This window comes from Chiloscyllium plagiosum, chromosome 12 (assembly GCF_004010195.1).
Source record: "Chiloscyllium plagiosum isolate BGI_BamShark_2017 chromosome 12, ASM401019v2, whole genome shotgun sequence".
NCBI classification, from domain to species: domain Eukaryota; kingdom Metazoa; phylum Chordata; class Chondrichthyes; order Orectolobiformes; family Hemiscylliidae; genus Chiloscyllium; species Chiloscyllium plagiosum.
The window spans coordinates 70,742,043-70,765,809 of record NC_057721.1 but is presented as its reverse complement, the minus strand read 5'-3'; the positions used below and the strand labels follow the sequence as shown (position 1 = coordinate 70,765,809).

The 23,767-nt window shown below is 38.2% G+C and overlaps 1 protein-coding gene across 1 annotated transcript in view; it reads left to right on the top strand.

The window, feature by feature from the left end:
* Positions 1-21,601, top strand: part of zbtb21 (zinc finger and BTB domain containing 21) — a 39,502-nt gene extending 17,901 nt beyond the window's left edge. The window contains exon 2 of the mRNA XM_043701387.1: positions 5,048-21,601. Coding sequence (XP_043557322.1) covers positions 5,060-8,314 — 3,255 coding nt within the window. The 5' untranslated portion in view covers positions 5,048-5,059 and the 3' untranslated portion in view covers positions 8,315-21,601. The remainder of the gene's footprint in view (positions 1-5,047) is intronic.
* The last annotated feature ends 2,166 nt before the right edge of the window (positions 21,602-23,767 follow it).

Here is a 23,767-nt window from a genome sequence, read left to right as displayed (position 1 = left end):
AAAGCAAGATAATATTTCGAGTCTGGCGATTCTTCATCAGAACTGTTAACAGCTCAGGAAAGGTGGTAATATATTGAAGTGACGTTTGTGGGAAGGGGTTGGTCTTGCACAAGGTGACTTACTTGCCGATTTACTTCCTCCAACCTCAGTATCCAAGGCCTCAGGCACACCTTCCAGGTGAAGCAGCAGCTTACCTGCACTTCTCTCAACTCATTTATTTCATTCACTGCTCAGAATGTGGTCTCCTGTATATCGGGGGAGATGAAACACAGATTTGATGACCGCTTTGCTGAACACCTACACTCTGTCTGTAAAACATGACCCAGAGTTTCCCACTGCCTCCACTTCAACACACCACTGTGTTCCTACACCAACATTTCTGTCCCAGATCTGTTGCAGTGTTCCTTAACGCAAGTTCAAAGAACAACACTTCATTTTCCACTTGGGGATGCTGAACACTCTCTGCTCATTCCTGAAGAAGGGCCTGTGCCCGAAACGTCGAATCTCCTGTTCCCTGGATGCTGCCTGACCTGCTGTGCTGTTCCAGCAATAAAGTTTCAACTTCCTTATAATGTAAGCAGTTCACTAGCAATAAAGCCAAGAAATTAAGATATAGATGAGCAATCTAATCCTCTATTTTGGATCTAGAAGTATGGAACAACAAACCAAAAGATAAGACCATAAGACTCAGGAGCAGAAATTAGGCCACTTGAGCCCATGAGTCTGCTCTGCCATTCAATCATGAATGAAGGTCATCCCTTTCCTCTCGGGCTGCACCCTGTCTGTCCTGCTAATGGGAACATCTTCCCAACATCCCACTCTATCCAGGCCATTCATATTCTGAAAGTCATGTTATTAACGTATGCATTGAACTTCATTGATTCACTGAAGATTAAGAGATGGATTTTTTTTTAACCAGGATCTGAGAAGATTAAGGGGCTAGAATATTTTAAATTATGGCAATTAGACAACTGATTAATGCTTTGACTATTAAAGCAGTAACATCAAAGCACAGATTTAGGAAGATGGGAATTCAAGGAGGAATACAAAATAATTATTAAAATAATAGTGAATTGTGTAGCCTACTGGCATGATTTTAATTAAATATCTGAAATTATTTCTGAAATTGATAATTATATAAAGAAGCAATTTTTAGAAAGGTAAAAGATTTAGAATAAATGTTTTGCATGGAAGAAAACATTGTTGAGTTGATAAATCATAGTTAAATTTTTCAGCACTAAATAAACTGAAGTCAACTGTGTGCATGTGCTTTGTTTCCTCTTTCATGTTGTTGCTAGAACTCCCTTCACACCTGTCACTCTTATCTACAATGACTTATTAATCTGTTACTCCTAAACTAACTCTGTTGGCGGTCATCCTGACTTGATCTCCCAACTTCATTCACATTTTGCTTCTGTATAACTGAAATCTGAAGTCCAAAATAAATCTAAAACAAAATTTAAATACTATTTCTTAGTATTGTGTGCCCATTTTTTATATATTTTATCACTGGCAAAGAAACTGCTTGATAGGCGCCCAACCAGCACTTTTAAACTTGCACCTTCCCCAGCACCACTACTATGGCAGCATTGTCTATCATCTCTCTCTAAGATGCATGGCAACCATTTGCCAAGGTTACTTCAACAGCTCTTTCCAAACCTCCAACTCTGTTCTGGATGTGTTTTGGGTCCTGAGTTCAAAGCCTGTCATGGTGAAATTTTGAATTCAATTAAAACCTGGAATTGAGTGTCTCTAATGTTGGCCATGAATCCATTGTCAGTTGATGGGAAAACACATCTGGTTCATTAATGTCCTTTTCGGGAAGAAAACTGACAGTCTTACTTGGTTTGGCCTACATGTGACTCCAGACTCTCAGCAGTGTGGTTGACACGAGGGATGAGCAATAAATTCTGGCCTAGCCGTCCGCATCCTGTGAATAAAAAGAAATAAATTCATATACCATCTAAAGAGGGATGAGAGGGCAGTGAGCATATGAAAACGACCTGCAAGTTCTCCTCTTAGCCACACACCGTCCTTACTTGAATCTATGAATCTCTCGTACATAAATGTATGAATTAGGAATAGACTATTCTGTCTCAAGCCTGTTTCATCATTCAATAAGATAATGCCAATCTATTTATGTTTCAAATTCTATATTCCCATCTGCCCCTGATAATCTTTGATTCCTTTACTCATTAAGAATCTATCTACCTCTGCTTAGAAATATTTAATAACCTCATCTCCAATGTTTTCTGCAGCAGAAAAGGAAATTCTCCTCATCTCTTCCCTAAAAGGCAACTCATAATTTTATAGCCGATTCCCCCTAGTTCTGGACTGACCTACAAAAGGATATAACCCTTCCACATTCAGGACCTCGTACCTTTCGATCAGGACCTCGTACCTTTCGATCAAGTCACCCCTCTCTTCTAAACTGCAGTGGAAACTAAATCAGTTGTCCAACATTCCTGATAAGGGGCTTATGCCCTAAACATCGATTCTCCTCCTCGGATGCTGCCTGGCCTGCTGTGCTTTTCCAGTGCCATACTTTGACAGTTGTCAAACCTATCCTCTTAGGACATCCCAAACATTCCAGCTGCTTATCTCATAAGCTCCTTTAACCCACCTCAAGTATATATCCTTCCTAAAATAAGGAAACAAAAATTGCAGAGTGTTCGAGATATGGTCTCACATCACAGTATAACTAACCCTAACCCTGTATCATTGAAGGTAAAAACAAAGACCGTAGATGCTGGAAACCAGAGTCTAGATTAGAGTGGTGCTGGAAAAGCACAGCAGGTCAGGCAGCATCCGAGGAACAGGAAAATCGACGTTTCGGGCAAAAGCCCTTCATCAGGAAGGGCTTTTGCCCGAAATGTCGATTTTCCTGCTCCTCGGATGCTGCCTGACCTGCTGTGCTTTTCCAGCTCCACTCTAATCTAGACCTTGTATCACCTGAAGCCTAATTTACTTTAATGTGTAATCCTTGTATTGAATAATAACATTTCATTTGCTGCCTTAATTACCTGCCTCCAACCTAACTTTGTGACTAGTGCACAAGAATACTTATATCTCACACATCTTTGAATTCTGCAATCGTTCTCCACTTAAGGAATACTGTGCTTTTTTATTCTTTCTGTCAAAGGGACTACTGCACGTTATAGAATCCATACAATACAGATAGAGGCCATTCAGCCCAGCGAGATAGCACCGACCCTGCAACCCCACATTAACCTTTGCTAATCCACCGAACTTGCTTATTTTCAGACTGTGGGCAGAACCCACACAGACATGGGGAAACATGCAAACTCCACACACAGTGTCCCTGGTCCCTGGTGCTTTGAGGCAGCAGTGCGAGCATGCCACCATGCTGCCCATTTTCCCATGTAATATTCTATCTGCCAGATGTTTGCCCACATGGTCAATTTATCTACATCTGTCTGTAACCTCCTTATGTCTTCTTTGCACAATACCTTCTTACCTATCTTAATGTTATTTTTATTCATTTGCTCATCTCCGTCATTGATGTAATTCTGAAATGTTGTGGCCTCCTGCAGTACTTCACTCACCCAATCAAAGATCCATTTATACATCCTCTGCTGCCAGGAGCCAATCCTCTCTCCATGAAATTGTTCATTTCTTTACTTTGAACTTTTCTTTTCTGCATTAACTTTTCACCTGGCACCCTAGCTAACCATTTTGTCATCCTTTCACTGTGTCGCTGGGTAAACATGCTGAAACTCCCTTTCTAACAGCACAGCTACAAAAACTTCAGTTTTTGCTGGGTGAGGCCCAGCAGTGGAGACAGGGACTCCTGATTGCAGTAGGCCCAGAGCAGAGACTCTTGGCATTGGTAAGGCAACGGCAGCATGGTATGCCAGAAGTGTGGACTCCTGGCATTGTCAAAATAGCAGTGGAGTCGGGGACACCTGGTTGCAGGGCAAATGTGGGCACAACATGGAACCTGACATCAGTGTGGCGGGCAGAGATGGTGCCGAAAGAATGACAACTTCTTAGATTCCCTACAGTATTGCAACAGGCCCTTCGGCCCAACAAGTCCACACCAACCCTCCAAAGAGTAACTCACCCAGACTCATTCTTGTACCCTATATTTAAACCTGACTAATGCACCTAACACTATATGGGCAATTTAGCATGACCAATTCACCTGACCAGCACATCTTTGGACTGTCTGAGAAAACCGGAGGAAACCCACGCAGACACGAGGAGAATGGATTCTTACATTACCGAAACAGCAAAATGCTGTCCCATATCCATTATGACAAGCAATATTTGGCAGAAAAGTTTTACCTTCAATTGAACAGTTGATCTTCTTGGTCGTGTAATGGTTGTTGGCTCTCGGACTGTGATTTATGATACATTCAAACCCCTAGCTTAGTTTGCAGTATTGTAATCTCTCCACAGCTAGTTATTATTCGTTGTTGTTGGTGCACAAACTGGGAAAATGTCTTGAAATACTAATTCTCAGTTAATACTGATAAATTTATGTGAGCCTCGGGGCAGGGGAATTTGCTTACATTTCCGATTAAACATTTTGTGGGCTAAAGACTACAATGTATTTGAACTGTTTCCGAATTTTTCTTGGATTTATCGAGTCAATCTCTTACCATTTAAACTCTGGTAACTAAGTGTCTTGCAGTAGTATCTGGTACAAAGGTCAAGGTTAGAGTGGTGCTGGAAAAGCACAGCCAGTCAGGCAGCATCCGAGGAGTAGGAAAATCAAATCTTCAGGAATGAAGGGCTTTTGCCTGAAACGTCGATTTTTCCTGCTCCTTGGATGCTGCCTGACCTGCTATGCTTTTCCAGCACCACTCTCTAATCTAGACTGTGATTTCCAGCATCTGCCTTTCTCACTTTTGTCTGGTACAAAGGTCTCAAACCTCGCTGTGCTCTTGGAATGCAGATGGGCAAATGTCTGTTGCTTGTAAACCTTCATCTAAAGCTTTTAAAGCATCTTGATGCTTTCATCCTCTTTACATTTGTTATTGATTTCTCCATTTTTGACCTTCATTATTCTGCTGTCTTACAGGTAGAGCAGACAATGGAAGGATTACTTCACTACATCAATCCAGCACATGCCATCTCGCTCCTGAGTGCACTTAACGAGGATCGCCTAAAAGGCCAACTTTGTGACGTTGTCCTAATTGTTGGTGATCATAAATTCCGGGCTCATAAGAATGTTTTGGCTGCTAGCAGTGACTATTTCCGTTCTTTGTTTACCAAGAAAGAGAATGAAAGCCAGTCGGTCTTCCAGTTGGATCTCTGTGAAGCAGCTATCTTTGAGAATATTCTAAATTACATCTATTCCTCATCCCTCTTCATAGAGAAGAAAAGCCTTTCAGCTGTCCATGCTCTTGGTGACAACCTTGGTATCTCTTTTCTGACCAGCATTCCATCACAGACACCTCAGATTTCTTGTGCTCCAAATCCTGTCAAGAAGCATGGCAAAGTTGGTGAAGATGGAAGTAGTGCCCAGCCACGGAGTGTGATTGTGTGTCAGAGTCGCAGTGACCTTGATAAAAGTAATGCTGAATCTGAAGCAAAGGGAGGGGATTCAAGTCAAAAAAAGGGACCATCTGAGGACGATCCAAGTCACAGTTTTAAGTCTTCATCTTTAATGAATGCTTTAAGAGCAAATTCTAATCCTCTGTCCAGGGATGCTGATACAACTCATCTTTTGGATGATAAAGGACAATCTTTGTTAAAAGATATTCATGGAAATTTAGGTAACACTAAATTCTATGCAACTTTCAAATCTCTGGATGATCAAAATAGAATGAGGTTTTGGCCCGATAGGAGAAATTCCATGAGTGTAGATGGCACTTCAAGTTTTACTGGCAATATTTCTGAGGCGAGGCAAAGTCTGACTGATCTCTTGGTAAACGGAAAGCCTTTACCCAAGCCACAACTTTCACCCGCATTTTCATTTCATGGAACTACAGGACATCCATATTCCCAACAAAAAGCTGGGAACACGGTAAATGCTGGCAAAACTGAAGAGAGTAATTTGCTATATTACACCAAAGTAGGGCCTACCGTTCAACCTGGAAGATTGCCACCTAGCAGCCGAAGTGTTGTTAGCAGTGGCCCATTGGTGAAGAGTCTCCTACGCAGGTCATTGTCTATGGATAGCCAAGTCCCTTCCTACTCTTCGTCTCTTGATCTGAAAATGACCTATGGATCACAGATCTGTAAACGGGAACCACTGGAGTTGACTTGTGATGCATCATCCCAGAAGCCATCGATTACAGACTCCATTAAACAGCAGCTTCTAAAGGAAAAGCCAAAGGTTGATCAGTCTTGTCGACCAAGACAACTTAATGTATCTCAGGCTGCTGAAACTGATGCTGTCTCTCTGCCATCAGCTCTTAAAATAAAAACCGAGCCCTGTAGCCCTGCGTCAGATACTTCTGATATAATTACGGTTACAGTAGGAGAAACTTCACCGTCTACCAGTAAGGACTTTGCTGTGAAAAATGTGGAGAGGAACAGAAGAGTATCAATGCTTCCGGTGAAGAGGAGGTTCTTGGCTGAAAATGCAAAACTTTATGAAAAATCAGAAACTTTGCAGCATTCTCCCAACATAGCACAGAGCTTTGAGGAAAGTTCAAGCCCGACAGCAGATGATACTAATCTTGATCTGTCAAAGACTGATGAGAACAAAGATGAATATTCAGAGTCTGAATCAGCAATAACTGGCAAACAGTTCAAGTGCATGACCTGCTTCAAGATATTCCGGTCCACAGCAGGTCTTTTCCGGCATGTCGATATGTATCATAACCCAGATAAGCCATATGTATGTGATATTTGTCACAAGAGATTTCTTACCAATTTCAAAGTTTGGACACATTGCCAAACCCAACATGGAGTAGTTATCAACCCATCAGCAGCTACCAGCTCCAGTCTAGTTCCAGAAGAAAAATTTCAAAAGAAACTGAATGATATGATGCGTGAAAGAGAGATCAAGAAGGCTTTATTTCACAAGTTGCGGCGTCGGCAAATATCATCTCATAGTTACTCAGGGCTGCGGTCAGAACAAGGATTCAAGAAAAATTTGAAATCTGCAACTAAAGGAGTATACATTTGTACTACATGTGGAAAGTTGTTTCGTTTTCTGTCACGTTACAGGCAACACATGAAGACCCACCCAGGTGAGAAGCCCTTTGTTTGCAAACTCTATAACAGGGCTTTCAAAACAAAAGAACAAGTTGTTACTGAAAACGTAAGTGAAGATAATATTGAGCATCAGTGTGAGCATTGTAATACCAAAATGTCGTCATTGGCAGAAAAGACAAAGCATGAGAGAATCTGTAGGAATGTGACTGTGTGCTGCTACTGCAGCCTTAGGTTCTGCTCTAGAGAACTGAAACAGGAGCATGAAAATCAGTGCGAGTATAAGAAGTTAACCTGTCTAGAATGTAAACGTACATTTAAATCATCTTTCAGCATATGGCGTCATCAGATTGAAGTTCACAATGAAAACACAATGGCCCCAGTGGAAAAATCCAATTTGGATCCAATATGTCATAATGGTGTCTTGCCTAAAGAAGTTCAAACTGAAGCAGGAGAGGATGCTATTGTCAGTCCAAGTACATCAAAAGAATATGATGCCTGCAGTGACTCTTCAGAGCCAATGTATGTTGACTCTGAAGATTCTTCTTGCTTTCCTGAAGATTTGAGTATTTCTAATCGGAGAAATACAAGCAGTAACAATAACCATCTACCTGATGTAGTTTCCACAAATCCCATTCATCTGGAAGATGTAACATCAGAACCCAACAGTTCTAGTGGGGAACCAGAGGACCTGACATGCAAAGGAGAGCGTGGTCTTTGGCCATGTGAAAAATGTGGCAAGATCTTCACGATACACAAGCAACTGGAGCGTCATCAGGAATTGTTGTGCGCTGTTAAGCCATTTATTTGCCACGTTTGCCATAAAGCGTTCCGTACCAACTTCCGTCTCTGGAGCCACTTTCAGTCCCATATTTCTCAGTCAGCAGACCACCTTGAATTTTCTAAACCTGTGAGGAGCCCTACGTCTTGTCCACCACCTCCCCCTCCACCACCACCACCACCACCACCACTCCCTGTACCACCCCAGGAGCAGTCTCCTGAACCTGAACCACCCTTAAATAATTCAGACAAGACGGGTAGCCCACAGGCAGCAGATACACTTTTTACCCATGCCCCTCCTCTTGCAGCAGCTACCTTCGAAAGGCCATTCATGTGCAAATTTTGCCGTAGGACTTTCAAAACTGCTTTCAGTCTGTGGAGCCACGAACAGACACACAACTGAAATTAAGATTCAAGTCTCGGATTTATGTGGAATTCCACTAGATTAATCTCTAAAGATAACTTGGAAGCAAGTGTGCCATGGGCGTGGACTGAATGAATATATGACAATATAATGCACAATTTCATTCTCTGGAAGTTTAGGAAAATTGGTTTGGATAAGAAAGGTGAAAGGTAAAATATGAAATTGGTATTACTGATGGAACAAAGTAAAAACCTAGATTTGTTTTTTCAAAAATCACCACACTTGTTACTTGGGTGCTACATTGAAGCATATTTTTTTATATGATGGAAATTTGCCAGTGTTACACAATCATTGCTTTAAATGGGACTGGCCTAATATCATTGAACCAAAACAAGCATTGAAATGGATTCTTTATGATGTGTTTTTAATATTCAGTAATATATGAGGCTTCAGTAATATCATAAAGGCAATTGAACCACATTCACCGGTTCAACCATTTTGATTGACTGGGTTCAGTGGAAATGAAGAATGACCATTTTAATCAGTTTTTTTTCCAGCACAGGGATGATGCTGAATGTGGTTTCTACACTAGTTAAGGCCCAAGGTATATCCTGTAGCTCAAGGATCAGTCAGCATGGGCTTACAAGTAATTGGCTCATGGAATTATTGGGGTTTTCTGCAAATAATAGGCCTCAGGCAACCAGCAGATTGGAGACAAAGCTGGAGTTTGAATGTCAGTCACACCTCCCTATTTAGCAGCATGGATGGGAGTCTACTGTAAGCAGAGGTGTCTTAATCAATATGACTTCAAAAGATTATTTTCAGGTCTAGAGGTTATTCTCTTTCATGCTTTGATGCCTGTTCTCATAGTCATCTTGTGATTTTTATATAGCATCTATTAAGGAACAGAACTGTTACTGTAGGAATATAGTGTCCCATTATAGTGTTGGATGCACAGTGATATTCTAGAAACCCTGAACTGTGACCACACCAAAGGTAGAGAACAAATGAGAGTTCTGAACGATGTGAACTAAAACTAAGGAGAAAAGGAAGAAAATGCTATCTCTGAGAATGAAATTAGTTCGCTTCCAGCACTGAGCTATATCAAAAGATGGTGACATTAGTTATACTAGAGAACAGAAGAACAGGTGTAATACAGCACAACCACTCTTGCATCTTAAGTCACCCTTCATATGATGAGTAATTTTGAACTGTCTCCACTTTGGACTTGCTTAACAAGTATGGATAATTTAAAAACAAAATTACAGTAAATTGAAAATGAGTGAAAGACTGATTTGTTAGTAGTGACAGCAATTGACATCAGGGAAGATGTATCTTTCAGAATCATGAGCCAAACATAATGTTGAGGCCGATTTGTAGTAAATAAGTATTTTGTATAATAAATTAATGTAATGGTGAAAGGTAGTGACCCATCAAATGGAGCATTACACTAAGTGTTTCCATAGAATATACTCAGGAAAGGGTAGAGTTCAAAGCAGGAGGGTGGACGACTTAGTGGCCTTTCTATTTATGCCAGGTTCTAAGAATTAAGATTTCCTTAGAATCTGCCATTGGCAAAATTTGTCATCGCAACACCCTCCACACCAGCTCTAAATTATGCTTCATGTAATTAAATTGTTTGTTTATCATGGAATTAATACAAATACATCTGGTTAGCATGTGTTTGGCATTCAAGTATGGACTTTGACAGTATTCTGCTAAAGAGATGAGACTGTATCAACATTAAACTATTATTTCCAAATTGTAGCTTCGGAGTACACCTTGCTTTCTCCCCCCCCCCCCCCCCCCCCATCTGCCCCCCATTATGATTGACATAAATGCTTTGGTATGAGCCTTTCTCACATTTTCAAATTGAAGAAAATAAAACTTTCAGCAACACTGACAGGTCTATTATAAATTATCATCATAAGTACCAGTTTATTGTTCTATTTAATCGTAATATTGCAAGAGAGGCTCATGTAGTTCTGTTTGTTCAGTTTGTTGTAACTAAACATTTCCTTTATAATTTATCATTATTGTAAAAGGCAACAGAGTTTGCAGCACTCAAGTTCATCAACTTTATTTAAATTCTGAAATTTAAGAATTCTGCGCAGTACTGTGAACTGCAAATTGATCACAGCCAAACGATCTTAAAAATTCTATTTCCATTTGGACTTGTCGTTTACTGCAGTAAAGTTTGTGTGAAGTTTTAATGGAGGACCCTCTGTTATGCTTTTTTTATTTTAACTTAAACATTATTGTCCTGTACTGAAATTCTATAATGTTAAGAGTCTGTAGCTACAAATTGGGTAAGATTTAATGTAACCCATTATAATGAGAAACATGTAGGCTGGGCTCATTTAGTTGTTTGAGAGTCTTTGCGTCAGTCTCTCTGTGGCAGCCAAACCTCCCCAAAGGGCACAAGGGACTAGAAAAAGATTCCCAGTAACACATGATATAAACTCAATTGATTAATGATCCACTTGTCACCCATTATCCCTGATCCCATTGAAGCTTTATTGTAACTTGGGGAAGGGTCTCCTGAGGGTGAACGGAATTGGTGGTGGGGTTATCCCCAACCAAGGAACCTGGCATTGACTAGGGTGATGGTGGCTAAAAATCACGCTCTTGCTCTTGCCTCCAACTGCCTGTCCCTCACAAGACCCCAGTCTGGATCCACTCGTTTTTTTGGCCTGTGGCACCATGATGATCTTAAGCCTCTAGATGTAGTCGTGCCAACTGCCAACAGTGTCCCTGCAGTACATTCTGGTTACCAATTTTGAGGTGGAATTTCAACTATTGGGTATCTCAAAGTGCAGAAGATCTGAGAGCATTAAGGACACTTGGTTCCATCAGGCCTCATTATCAGAGAACCAATTCTATGAGTGAGACCCCCATTCAGCTGACAATATCCCATCCATTGAGTTTTTTTTTTTCATTTTTAACGATTCTTTTCATAACTGATGCTAGACACAAATCTATAAAGTACTTTTTTCGTAAGATTCAGCTGAAGAAAATATGTGCCAGTCTGCTAACTGAAGCTAAGATTGACTATGATCCTTGAACTAACTGTGGGCAACAAGACTAATGATTAACCGGTGTGTTATGTGTTTGCAAACCTTCAGCACTAGCTTCACTTTACTATTGGTTAATTTTTCACCACTTTACGACTGAACTTGATTACAGGAAAAATAAAGTATCGGTACTCTTAACAGTAAGGATGGCATATATTTAAATGTAAACACCATTTCAGCTCTTGCTACCAAAGAGTTAGTCACATTAATTGAACAATGTAATATTTGCTTTTAGAGCAGCAAAGATTCACAGCAGCACAGAAGTTCCATCTTGGCAAGTTGCAGATAATCCCCTTTAATCATTTATTTGTGCAGAAGAGGGGAAGAAAATAGGATTATCTTGATGTAATTTGCAGAAAGACGTGTTTAATGTAAGCGCTACATCTGAGATTGATCACTATGTTGTGGTGTCAATGATGGTTTCATTTGCACTTTTTAAATTACTAACATTGCCAAATTTTGACAGTAGAATCCAAGTCTATTTCTGTTTCATTTTTATATATTAAATTTAAGGCTGTTGTTACTTCTGCTTTCAATCTTTTTATTTGTACAGATAAAATCAATGAATCATATGAACTTCTGAAGCAGGTTAGATTACTACAGAGTTTTAGAGAAAACACACATGGTTGAAAATGGACACACAAGATTATGAAATTGAGCAGCAGTTTGCTGAACCTACGATCAGTCTTTTCTTTTAAACGCTGATTGTACTGATCAATTTCATGATTGTCTATTTATATTTTTTAAAGTTCAGCCTTTGTGTTTCTTTTCATTTTCAACATTTCTCTTCAAGTGAACTTCTCCCTCTGAGTGATTTCTGCCCAAAATGTTAATCTCTCAGATATTAACTTGTCTGCTACTTATTTTCCATATTTATTCATTTTAAATCTCTATATTTTCACCAGGTAGTTTTGAAGCTTCTAATGAATAATGTATAGTAGATTGTAGTTAATGACAGGTGTCCTTGTTTTATGGGATACACTTTCTTTCATTACAGTACTATTGGGGAAGTCTACTGTAATCTTTGACCTTTTTAAAATAATTAACATTTTTCTACTCCAGTTTTAGATGATCAGCAAGGCACATTCAAATATCATAGTGTTGTTCCGAGTCTTATGAAGATTTGATGCTAGCGTATGCTGAGTCAGCTGATCTTACATAAGACAGTAGTAAAAGGTGCTACAATTTGTCACAACATCCCTGTTTTGCTGCTGTATATCACTATTCAGTAACTTTTAGATGAAACTTGCACTTTCCTTGCCATCACTTGAGAGTAACGTTGGGTTTGCCTGTGATTTTCCCTTCTCTCTCCTCACTATTCCTACCGCATGTCATCCCCATTTCATGCATAAAGATTGACAACTTGGCTGTCTTCAAGACAGGATGAAGATTTGAAAGAGGATTTCTTTTTATATGTAAAATGCCATCCCTTATCCATTCAAACAAATCCTCTTTCATTATGCAGCTTTTAGCATGTATTTAATCAGCAACCCAAATTTAAAATTTTCTTTTTATTATTTGATTTGTACACGTGAACTCATTTTTTTAAAGAAATGCCCACTCAGTTTGTTCATCCTGTTATAAAATCATCTTTCGATCTGGTAAAGGAATCAAAAGGAGTTCCTTATATGGTTTTCTGTGCAGTGAAAAGATTAGTTCATGTGCTTTTATGCACCATGCCATGATTAAACTCTGGAAGCTTGACTTTACCATTTGTTTTTGATTGCCTGAAGATCTCATAGCAAGTGCTCTTCATCAGTATTACTCCTGCATGCACCTATTCTCAGAAAAGCAGAATTTATACCAATTACTCAATAAGTACACAGTCTTCAAATTTGTACATTCCTGAAAGCTTGGCATAACCTGGTGATTCAGAATTCCTCAACCCCAACCTAAATTATAGTGAAATTTTACTATTCAGTTCAGCTGACAGTGGTTGTGAATAAATTTCTAGGATTCCAGGATATATTTTGTTTTTCAAGTTAATCCAATCTTTAAAATTGGCTGATAATTTCCTTTCTTAATCAGCTAATGTGAAAAGACTTGTGGTAAAGAGTTAATTCTTTCCCTGCAATATTTTTGATGTTCAAGCAAGAGAAAAGATTAGGATTCGCGACAGTTCAAACTCTAATTGACAAAAACAATTCTCATCACTAGTATAACATTTTATATTGACATGGATCCATCTTTGTTTTTTATTTGTTGCATAAGTTTTACAAGTAATTATTGTTCCCAGTAAAATGCTTCTTATCCTTTTAGTTTCTGTCAAACAGTGGGGGATGAATTATATTAAGATTTAATTGCACTTATTGTTGAGATTATTCATCTCAGAAATATTTGTCTTGTGGTCTATCAGAAACGATTAATTATGCTAGTGGCAGACATTTTCTACTAGCCTATCTTTTGATTTTGATTTATGCTGGAGTATCCAAGTTTAGTAACTTTATAAATTCTTTATGTAGCTCAGTTTAACATTACATCAAGTCACATCAATCCCTAATTGATTTCTTTATGTGCATCTTGATTAATGAACTTATTGCAATAGCCAATTTATAGCATGCATTGAAACAAGAAAAAAGTCTATCAATGAAACACAATTGAATGTGCATGTAATCAACTTCATTTATTTTAGGATGTATCCATTTAGGTTAGATGGCAATCATAATGCTGCCTAATACTTTTTCATTTGATTTGAATGGTAATCAAATTTGAACTTGACCTTTATAATATTGACAGTCATGGTTCTGCTTGTGCCTCAGCTTTAAATGCACCATATGAAGGTCAAGAAATTTCTAAATCAGATTTTTTTTTTCTACGCAAGAGAATAGGTTGAAGTATTTTGATGATTCTGAATGTTTCCAAGTTAAGACAAAAGTCTGGAATTGCTCCTACTTCCAGTTACTCTGCAGTGATCAGTAACAGAAAATCTTCAGTATAGGTGATGAATGACTGACTGACTGGTTTTCTCCAGCAGTGAAAAACTTGCTGACTGCATGTTCATGAAAAGGATTGTCACTTTTTTTGAAGCTACTGAAGAATTTGTATTGTGTTTCAGTCAGACTTAGTGATTGCTTTCAGGGAGAAAAAGTGTGCTTTGGGGAGAGAGGAGGAAAGAAATCCAAACAATTTGTTATACAAATTCTCAGAGTCAGTACAGCAGCCTTCTGTGTTGGTGTCTTAGACCCGATAATCCGTAGTTTTCCATTTATCATCAAAGAAATCATTAGTCTTAAGCAGCAATTGACAGTGCAAATAGAATGTAAAGCTACATATTGGTGGAAATAAGTCAAATAATATAGTTATCAAACTATATAGAGTTGTAGTCAGGCCACAACTGGAATATTGCTCAGAGTTCTAGTTATCAAGAGGAGGTAGAGACATTCAGTACGAAGACAACATGGAGAAGAGCTGTAAGTCTGTTACCTAGTGACAGTGAGAAGAATGATTACACCCGAAATGTTCACTTCTCCACCTCCTGATGCTCCCTAGCGTGTAGTGTTCTTCCAGCCTCCTGCTTGTCTTCCTAGTGACAGAGTCCAAGTTATGAGGGAAGACTTGGAGCTGAAAGACAGGACGTTTGGGCCGACAAGGAAGCTATAGAATCTTATGAAGGCATGCAGGGTTGTTAACAGTTCATTGAAAGTAGACCTGGGTCGAGGAGAGTAGGTGGGCTATTGAAATTATTGAATTTAACTTTAGGACTGTTAGCAAATTCTTTTTCATGACAAACACTGACCAATGTGGACAATGGACTTCCAAATAGTGTAATGTCAGCAAAATCCTGTAATTATTATAAGAATGCAATTGGATTCTACAGTGGAGAGTGTCAGGATTGCTGGACTGTTGAATTAAGTTTCACCAAATAGATTACCTCATCTGTTTTAACCTTGTCATGGAGAAATAACTGAAAATACTTGATAGGTTTGATGTTATTTGTTGTAAACATCTATATCAGGAGCTTGTCATTTTTCAATAATTGAAGCATGGCAAAAGAAATGAGAAGGAAAAGGTACATAATAGAATTTAGAATTATTTGCAAAGAAAGTTTCAAGGTATGTAATGAAGATAATATGAAAGTGCTGGGTGATGTAGTCTGCTAATAAGATTTCCATACAAGATAAACTAAGAGAGTAATGTTTTGTGTATGCAGGTCATTAATGTAACAGCTCACAGGTTAGTTGTTTTAATTGGGTATCTTTGAGAATCCACAGGATAATTGGTATCAAACATTTATGTTGTTCCATTAAGCATTGCATTTCTGAGATATATTTGTCATTGCAGGTTTGTTGTGCTTCTCTGTTATTTTTAGGAGCACTTGATGTTCACACTTTATATTTGAGAAATGAAATGTACTTTTCTTTCAATATTTTCTTCTGTAATCTTGATACCAAGGAAATTATGAATGAAAATTCACCAAGTAGCCTTCTTGCCACACAAATAGCAGGTAATGATCATCTCCTTTTTGGAGATGATCTAACCATCGCCCCTTGACATTCAATAGCATTACATCACTGAACCCGCAGTATCAACCTCCTAGGAGTTTCCATTGACAGAAAACTGAACTGAACTTTCCATATAAATACAATGGCTATAACAGCAAGAATCCTATAGCCAGTAACACACTTCCTGACTCCCCATATCCTGTTCACCATCTACCAAGCACAAGTTAGGAATCTAATTGAATACTCTCCATCTGCCTGGATTGGTACATCTTATAGCAAGAATCTTGATGCCATCTAGGACCAAGCAGCCCACAAACATCAACTTGGTCTGCCCCCAATGCTCAGTAGCGGCAATGTGGACCATCTGCAGGATGCAGAGCAGAAATTCAACAACGTTTCTTAGATTGCACCTTCCAAACCCACAATCGGTATAGAAGGACAAGGGCAGCAGACTGCCCTCCGAGCCATTTACCATCCTGATTTGGAAGTACGATTTCACCATATTTCCTTACAGCAACACTGCATTGTCAGTTTGGAATGTTTGTGCTGAATTTGGTTTAGGACATGAACCTACAACCTACTGGGTGCTGATCTCTTTCAAGTATGCAAAATTGCTTCTTTTGTTTTTGTTGATATGTCTTAAGGACTCAGAAGTGGATAGAGTGATGCTTGGGTAAAGTTTGTGTTGTAATGTATTTGGCTAGAAAAGGCTGGAAAGCAAATAAGACAACAAAACGTTTAAACCTGTTGGATGAATGATGCACATTTCTTTTTTTTTACAATGTTGAACTATTTAAATTTCATCCATTGATTTGTATAATTCTAGTTGAGATTTTTTTATTACAAATCAAATTGCAGTTTTAATTTGATCTTCTATGTTACAGGATTTTTTTATTTATCTGAATTGTTTGCAGTTAAATAGCTATATTTATGGCTACTCGTGCTTTTAACAATGTATTAGGATGAGTTTTCTTAAAATCATTTCAGACCATAGATTGTACTACATAGCCATTGGAAAATCTATTGGTGGAACTAACCTTTTTTACTTCTGTATTGAATTGTACAATAATGTACTGTGTGTGAAAGTTCCTGTGCATATTGTCGTATTGACACAGTCTTTATCTTGTATCTTCTGAATATGTGAATCTGTTTTCAAGGCTGACTTATTTTTATTAAGCTAAGTGCCCATAAACACTACATTGGCCTGATCTCTTTAGATTTGTTGCACAACACTTTCATTTGTGGTGTTGTCACCTGAAACATTTTAAACACTTTTGTGTCATAGACTCCACCTTTTCCATAAGTGCCACCTATCAGCCTGATTCAGTCAATGCAAGCCGTTGAAAGCTACTTTTATTGTGTTGGTGAAGAGGTTTGAGAAAAGAGGTTAAAATTAAGTGGTTCCCTGAATTACATTCTTGTTTTACCTTTGCGATTTGGATTGCACACTAGATGAAATGATTCTTCCTCTTGTCTGCACTGCCAGACAGATACATAGTTGAACATTTATTTGGGCAGCACAGTTGATGCAGAACTCAGTAGAAAGTGGCCAATAACTTTGCACTAAAATTTGATATTCTTAGGTCATCGAGTTGGCTCGTATGTGAAAATATCACACTATGCTGTTTGGTGTTGGGTTAGCAGGTATTGTGAGACAGATGGATGGTTCTATACTCTGCATCCAAACTGTGCTGGAACTGAGCATGGAGTTCTTGTTGCTGAAACCAATTGTGAAATAACAACATTTTTTACCATTTAGCAGTCTTGATATCACTTTCAAAAACTCAAAGTAAAACTTAACAGGTGAATGGGTTTGAATGAATTACTTAAACTTTATTCACTGCATATACTGTAAAGGGGTGGATGGGTCTTGTGGTGCACTGGTACCAACCCTACCTTCTGGGCAGATAGTTCAAGTTTCACTTGCCCTGGAAGTGTCATAACATATGAAAACTGATTAAAAATAATCTGCACCAAAAATAAAAGGTGGATGACCGTTGTATCTAAGTGCCTGCAGATAGATTTCACAATTGAAGGGTATACAGGTGTAATGTAATGCTCTTTGCAAAAAATGAATGAATGTATTGCAGTTTTTGTACTCAGTTAAATACATCCCTGTCTGAAAAAAAAAGTATTGCTTGGCTATGCAATAACGAGGAAATAAATTGTTATTGATTTTGGGACATGGGATAGTAATATAGTTCTAAGAGATGTTATTTTTTTTCTGAGAAGTTAGGATATAATCAGGATTAATTATTGTGACTTTATTTCCTTCGGATTTTACTTTCCTGTCCATGAATTTGCAATTGATTTTTTTTTTAAAAAAAGTTAACTTTTTGTGTTGTTAAATAATCATGGTTTTCAAGTTTTCTTTCACCCTGCTGGGAAAGGGGGAAATCTATTCTCGTCGAAACGATTTTCATTGGAATTGGACTGTGATGAAAGATTCTGTGTTTCCTCATGCACTTCACTGCTTATAATCATACTCCACTGCACTCCATTTCAACAACTTTCCAGTACACTCTTCTGACTAGATGGATGTGTGGACTGAGATGATCTGGACCAGTTTTTTTTTTTTAAATTCATGTTCCTTGCCATTGCTGCTCAAAATTGTCGAGAAAGGAGGCTGCCTGTCAGTTCCCACCCCTAGACAGTCCAGGTTTCTGAGTTAGCCAGAATTTTCTCATCCAATTTAAACTGGACACTTTGTCTAAAATAATTATTTTCCAACATAGTACAATGCTTTTTGCTTTTGTTGTTACAATGATTGCATATTTTTAGGAGCTGAGAAAATCCCTGAATTTGAGGATTGATCATGTCCCTGCTTCTATTTACATTTCATTTGTTTCTTGCGCATTAATGCACACCCACTCTATGTTGAACTCTCTGCAACTGTAATGCAACACTTGCCAATATAAAGTTTGAAATTTCCTCTGAGATACAAAAATGAACAAACCCAGCAAAATTTGTTTCTCGGGCTTGGAATTTGGCATTTTCTCTTGGCAAATCTCTTGTGCAGTAGAGATTTCAAGTATTTACCCAGATCAAAAATAATAACTATACCAATGTTGCCTCATTTTAATTCCTAGGGAACTTCGCTGTTAGAAGGATAGGCAGCAAGTACAGTTGAATTATTAATTACTACTTGGAACAAGCCAAAACCTGGCTTTCGGCTATATATGAAAGCTTAAGATGGGCAAGTTGGGACAGGTTTCTGCAACTGTATACAAAGGAAGGTTCAGGAAAAGAGAAAGCAGTACTTATTATCCACATTTTGCTTTGCATTATTGAAGCACCAGACCTGGAGAATGAACTGTTTCAAAGCTTGTGCCAGTGCCACTCTGAAAGCACATGCATGACAATGTGCAAGAGTGTATGTAGTAGGCCATCTTAGCTTGTTTTTTTTCTCTACACTGAGAAGTGTATCTGCAGTCTCACTTTAGTGTGGCACCTGCCTTCCACTATAGAGACATCACAGAATTGGCATTTGCTTCCTCCTTCCTGCCCTCTTGCTTTGGGTGAAGACGTGGGACATTAATTCTCCATTTGTCTTCCCAGTGAGGAATTGGCATATTGAGGTGGAGAATGACATATGTTGAAGTTGCTCAAACTAGAGTTTGTCTGATTCTTCCCCTGCTTAAAGCACCTTGGGTTATTTTAATCTATTAAAGGTACTTTGTTAATTCCATTTGCTGACGAATTTCACTTTTTTTTTTCAAAAATCCAATGAAACGAAGTGATTTACAATTTCAGCATATACTTCATTCACTTGGGGGGCAAAATGCTATTTAATTCTAGCCAACCGTTTTCTTTTTCCGTGTGAACACTAAACATTTTAAGACAAGACTATCGAGTTTTGCATAGACGTAGATTTTGCATTGCAGAAGGGGGTTTCCCAACAATACTTTTGATGCATGATTCCTCATCAGACTACATTCATAACACTCAGTGATTATTGTTTGAAATTTGAAAAATATACTTGTGTACTATACTTTGCAAAATGTGCAAAAATGCTACTGCAGCCTGGAGGAGATCATTAAGTTAGGAGTGATTATGAGAGCATGGAATTTGTTTCAGACATATGAGGTAACTTGCTGTTTGTCTTTTAACTAAGGCAGACCATAAATCTTCTGAGTTATTTTTATTGATGAACATGAACTGCAAAAGTTGAACATTTGATATTTAAAAAGGAGTAATTGTGGTAAAGTAGAGCTGGTCAGACCTCATCTGACAGAAGTATAAACTTGCGTTTTAGGGGACCGTCATTAGATCTAACCTTCCATCTGCCTTTTGACTTTCATTCTTACCTGCTGTGTAATTCCAAAACTTCTGATTTCCTTGAGTTATTTCATTGTACATTTAAAAAAAAAAATATCTGCAAGTTTGATGTAAATATATATGGGAGGGGGTGAAGATGGGCATTGTGCAACATGGTCACTGACTCAGTTGAAGATTGTTTTGGATGTTCCATTTGCCATCAGATGGCTGTTGCTCTGTATTTGCTGTTATTTTGTATATGAAGAAACTGAGATAACACTGCAGGCCCAGTGAATGACAGCATCAAAACAATTGATATTGACTCAGAATAGAGAGCAGCGATTTTCAAAGTTAGAGCCTTGTTCAGGTTTCTTGAGGTCCATACCAGCTAGTTCCACAAGTCTTTGATTTTCTTTTTAAAAATGCATCTTCCCAGAATTAAGGGTTTTCAAATAAGCCCAATTTCATTCTGCATTTAGTTTTCTGTGCAAAATGTTAGTTGTGGGGTCAGCAATTGGAAACTTTAACTGACCATAGAGCAGTTGAATTGGTTGAGGAAAATTAACCTGCTTTCCTGCTCATTATCACTTGTCGACCTTGGGTGAGGATAGGGACTTATCAAACTTGAATAGCTTACTGTTGAAGCCAAACACAAAGTTGCTGGTGTCTGTGAAACTATTGCCTGGCAACTGTATGAAAACATGAGGAGGAAGGTGGGTAATGAGAATTATTAATAAAAAGCTCTCAAATGTCTTGGGTTGACAGTACTGAAAATGGCAATCCCTAACTGCAGAAATGCAATTGTTAATCCTTTTACAATCTTTAATTGTTTGCCCATTTCACTTTTTTAAAACAAAATAGAAATCATAACTATACCTTTTGGTGTTTTTGCATGTCAAGTTGTATTTACAGTTTTATGCATTACAAACCGGTGTCCATTTGAAAGATTTAATGTTAGAATATACTACTGATCATGTGGAATGTATTTTAAACTTGAGGTCATTTTGATCTATGTTGCTTTCTCTTTCTCAGAATATGTTGACTGCATAGAAAGGAAACTCATTTGAGTCCTTTCAAACACATTATCAAAAGTGTTGTTACTTTATAGTTTTATTTACTAATGAAGTCAAAAAAGTACCTGAAAAGTCTGACTAAATCTGTGAAGAGTCTAACATTTGTGATTGTCTGGTCTCCAGATTTTTTTTTTGTACATTTTAGTCATAAATTAAACTGTACAAAGCTTCAAGTTCCTTGTCTTTAACATGAATTGGATTTGTTTGTTCAATCTGGACTAGAAAGAGTTATAAATTAATTGATTTTTTTTTAAAAATTGCGAAATGAGTTGTGGTTATTTTGAGGACTCTATTTTCAAAGTGAGGAATACCAATTGTACATTGTCATGCAGTAGTTGCGTTCACACAGACACCAAAGATTAACCAATAGCTTTAGGCTTTTGACTGTTCAGCTCTCAAATTAACCACTTGACTTCAATGTATTTGTGTAATACATTTATAAAGACATGGTAATAAATGAGTTGTTTTTGAATTTAACAGATTTTGATGTGTTTTTTCACTTGTATTTTTCATTTAAATTTTCATAGTTTTTAAAAACCTGCAAATCAACATAAAGCCACAACATCAATCCTCCATCCTGAAACAGGCTGGACTTAACCCATCACAGTTGTGTGCTGAGTGATTCCCAATCATTCTATCTCACTATCCATAGGCCTTCCCTTTCTACAATTTTGTTTGATGGGCATGACTACAGTAGATAATATATTACAGCCAATGAAGTCTCACTGGAGACTGCTGGGTGAAGTGTTAAATCATCGTGGACTGGTTTTAGTAGTGAGTGTTTATTGCAATCTTTCCATTATTTAAAGGAAAGGGTTTTTTTAAAGCAAAAAAGTTATAACCAAGGGACAGAACATTGTTCATTCTGTCCCATAGAATCAAAGACCTAGCAAGTTGTGTCGCTAATCATTTATCACCTCTTCCTTGAGAATGTGCAAATGAGCCATCTTGAACCACTACACTCAGACCTGCTAGGGATGGAGCTAAGGATTTTGACAAAGCAACAGGGTGAAGGAATGGCAGCAGAATTTCAAATCAGGTTGGCCCCTTCTATCACCCTCCAGTATTACGAACCTGAAATCTTTGCAAATCTTCCCATTCTGGCTTTCTGCACAACCCCAATTTAGCTACAGGCATCCTTTCACTTTCCTTGACACAATGATCTGGAATTCCCTCTCTAAATTTCTTGACCCCTTTATCTTATTGCACTTTTAAGATGCTTCTTCAAATCTATTAATCATCTGTCCCTTTTTTCTCTGCTTTTTGATTGATGGTATTCATGTCAAGAGCCATAGAATGTTTTCCTATGTTAAAAGGATTTTTCCATAGGACCTTATCAGGTTTGTTCTTGTGTTAATTGCACCATGTAAATACATATGATTGGCATTGTTTAGCTACATTTTCTAATGATACTGAGGACAGGACACTGCTGTGCAGGATTTGGTGTGGGACTGTACTTAATGAAGGAAGGATTATGATGATGGTGCTGTCACTTTAAAAAGGTTATTCTGTCCTTGGCTTTTTTTTAAGAGACATCGTAAAGGCAGAGGTGCCCAGGAGTCTAGAGAGTTTACCAGTTTAACAACGGAAGGGGAGTGGCCAATTCTCCCAGTTCAGGTTTTTTCTAGTTTTTTTTTGGTTGTAGCAGTCAGAAGATGTTGGAGTCCAGAAGTATTAGAAGCTTCAGAGGAGGATTCCTCTGACTTTCTCTCAGATATCGCTCTGGATGTTGCTCCCTCCTGCCTGTAAAATCTGTTTGAATTTACCTTTTTGCCAAGGGGTGTGTTGGTGAGATGTTACTATATTGTATTTTATACATATTAGAAGCAAGAGAATAGCTAGGGAAAGAGAAGGCCCACTCAAGGATGAGGGGCGGTTATGTCTGGAGCAAGAGGAAATGGGTCAGATTCTTAATGAGTTATTTTATGTCGGTATTCACCAAAGAGAGGGACGTGAGTGGTGTTAAGGTTAGGGAATGGTGTGTGATACTCTCAAGCCAGTCAACATAATGGAGGGTGTCTTGAAATATATTAAGATAGACAAGTACCCAGTGCCAGATAGGATCTTTCCCAGGATACTGTGGGAGGCAAGGGAGGAAACAGCTGGGCCCTTAACAGTTATCTTTGGCTTCGGGCAAGGTTCCAGAAGTTTGGAGAATGGCCAATGTAGATCTTTTGTTTAAGAAGGGAAACTGACATCAGAATGAGTCTGATGTCAGTGGTGGGAAGCTGTTGAGAAGATATTGAGATATAGCATTTATTCACATTTGGAAGTGAATGGACTTGTTAGTGATAGGCAGCATGGGTTTGTGTGGGGAAGATCATGTCTCACTAACTTGATTGAGTTTTTTGAGAACAATAATGATGAAAGAAGGGCAGCGAATGTCTCCATGATCTTTAGTAATGCATTTGATAAGGTATCTCATGGAAGGCTGGTACATAAGATAGAGTCTCATGGGATCCAGGTGAGCTGGCTAAATGGATGCACAACTGGCTTGGTCATAGAAGATACAGTAATGGTAAAAGGGTGCATTTCTGAATGGAGATCAATAACTAATGGTATTCCACAGAGATCATTGCTAGGACCATTGTTTTTAATATATAAATGACCTGGAGGATAATGTAGGTGGTCTGAGTAGTAAGTTTG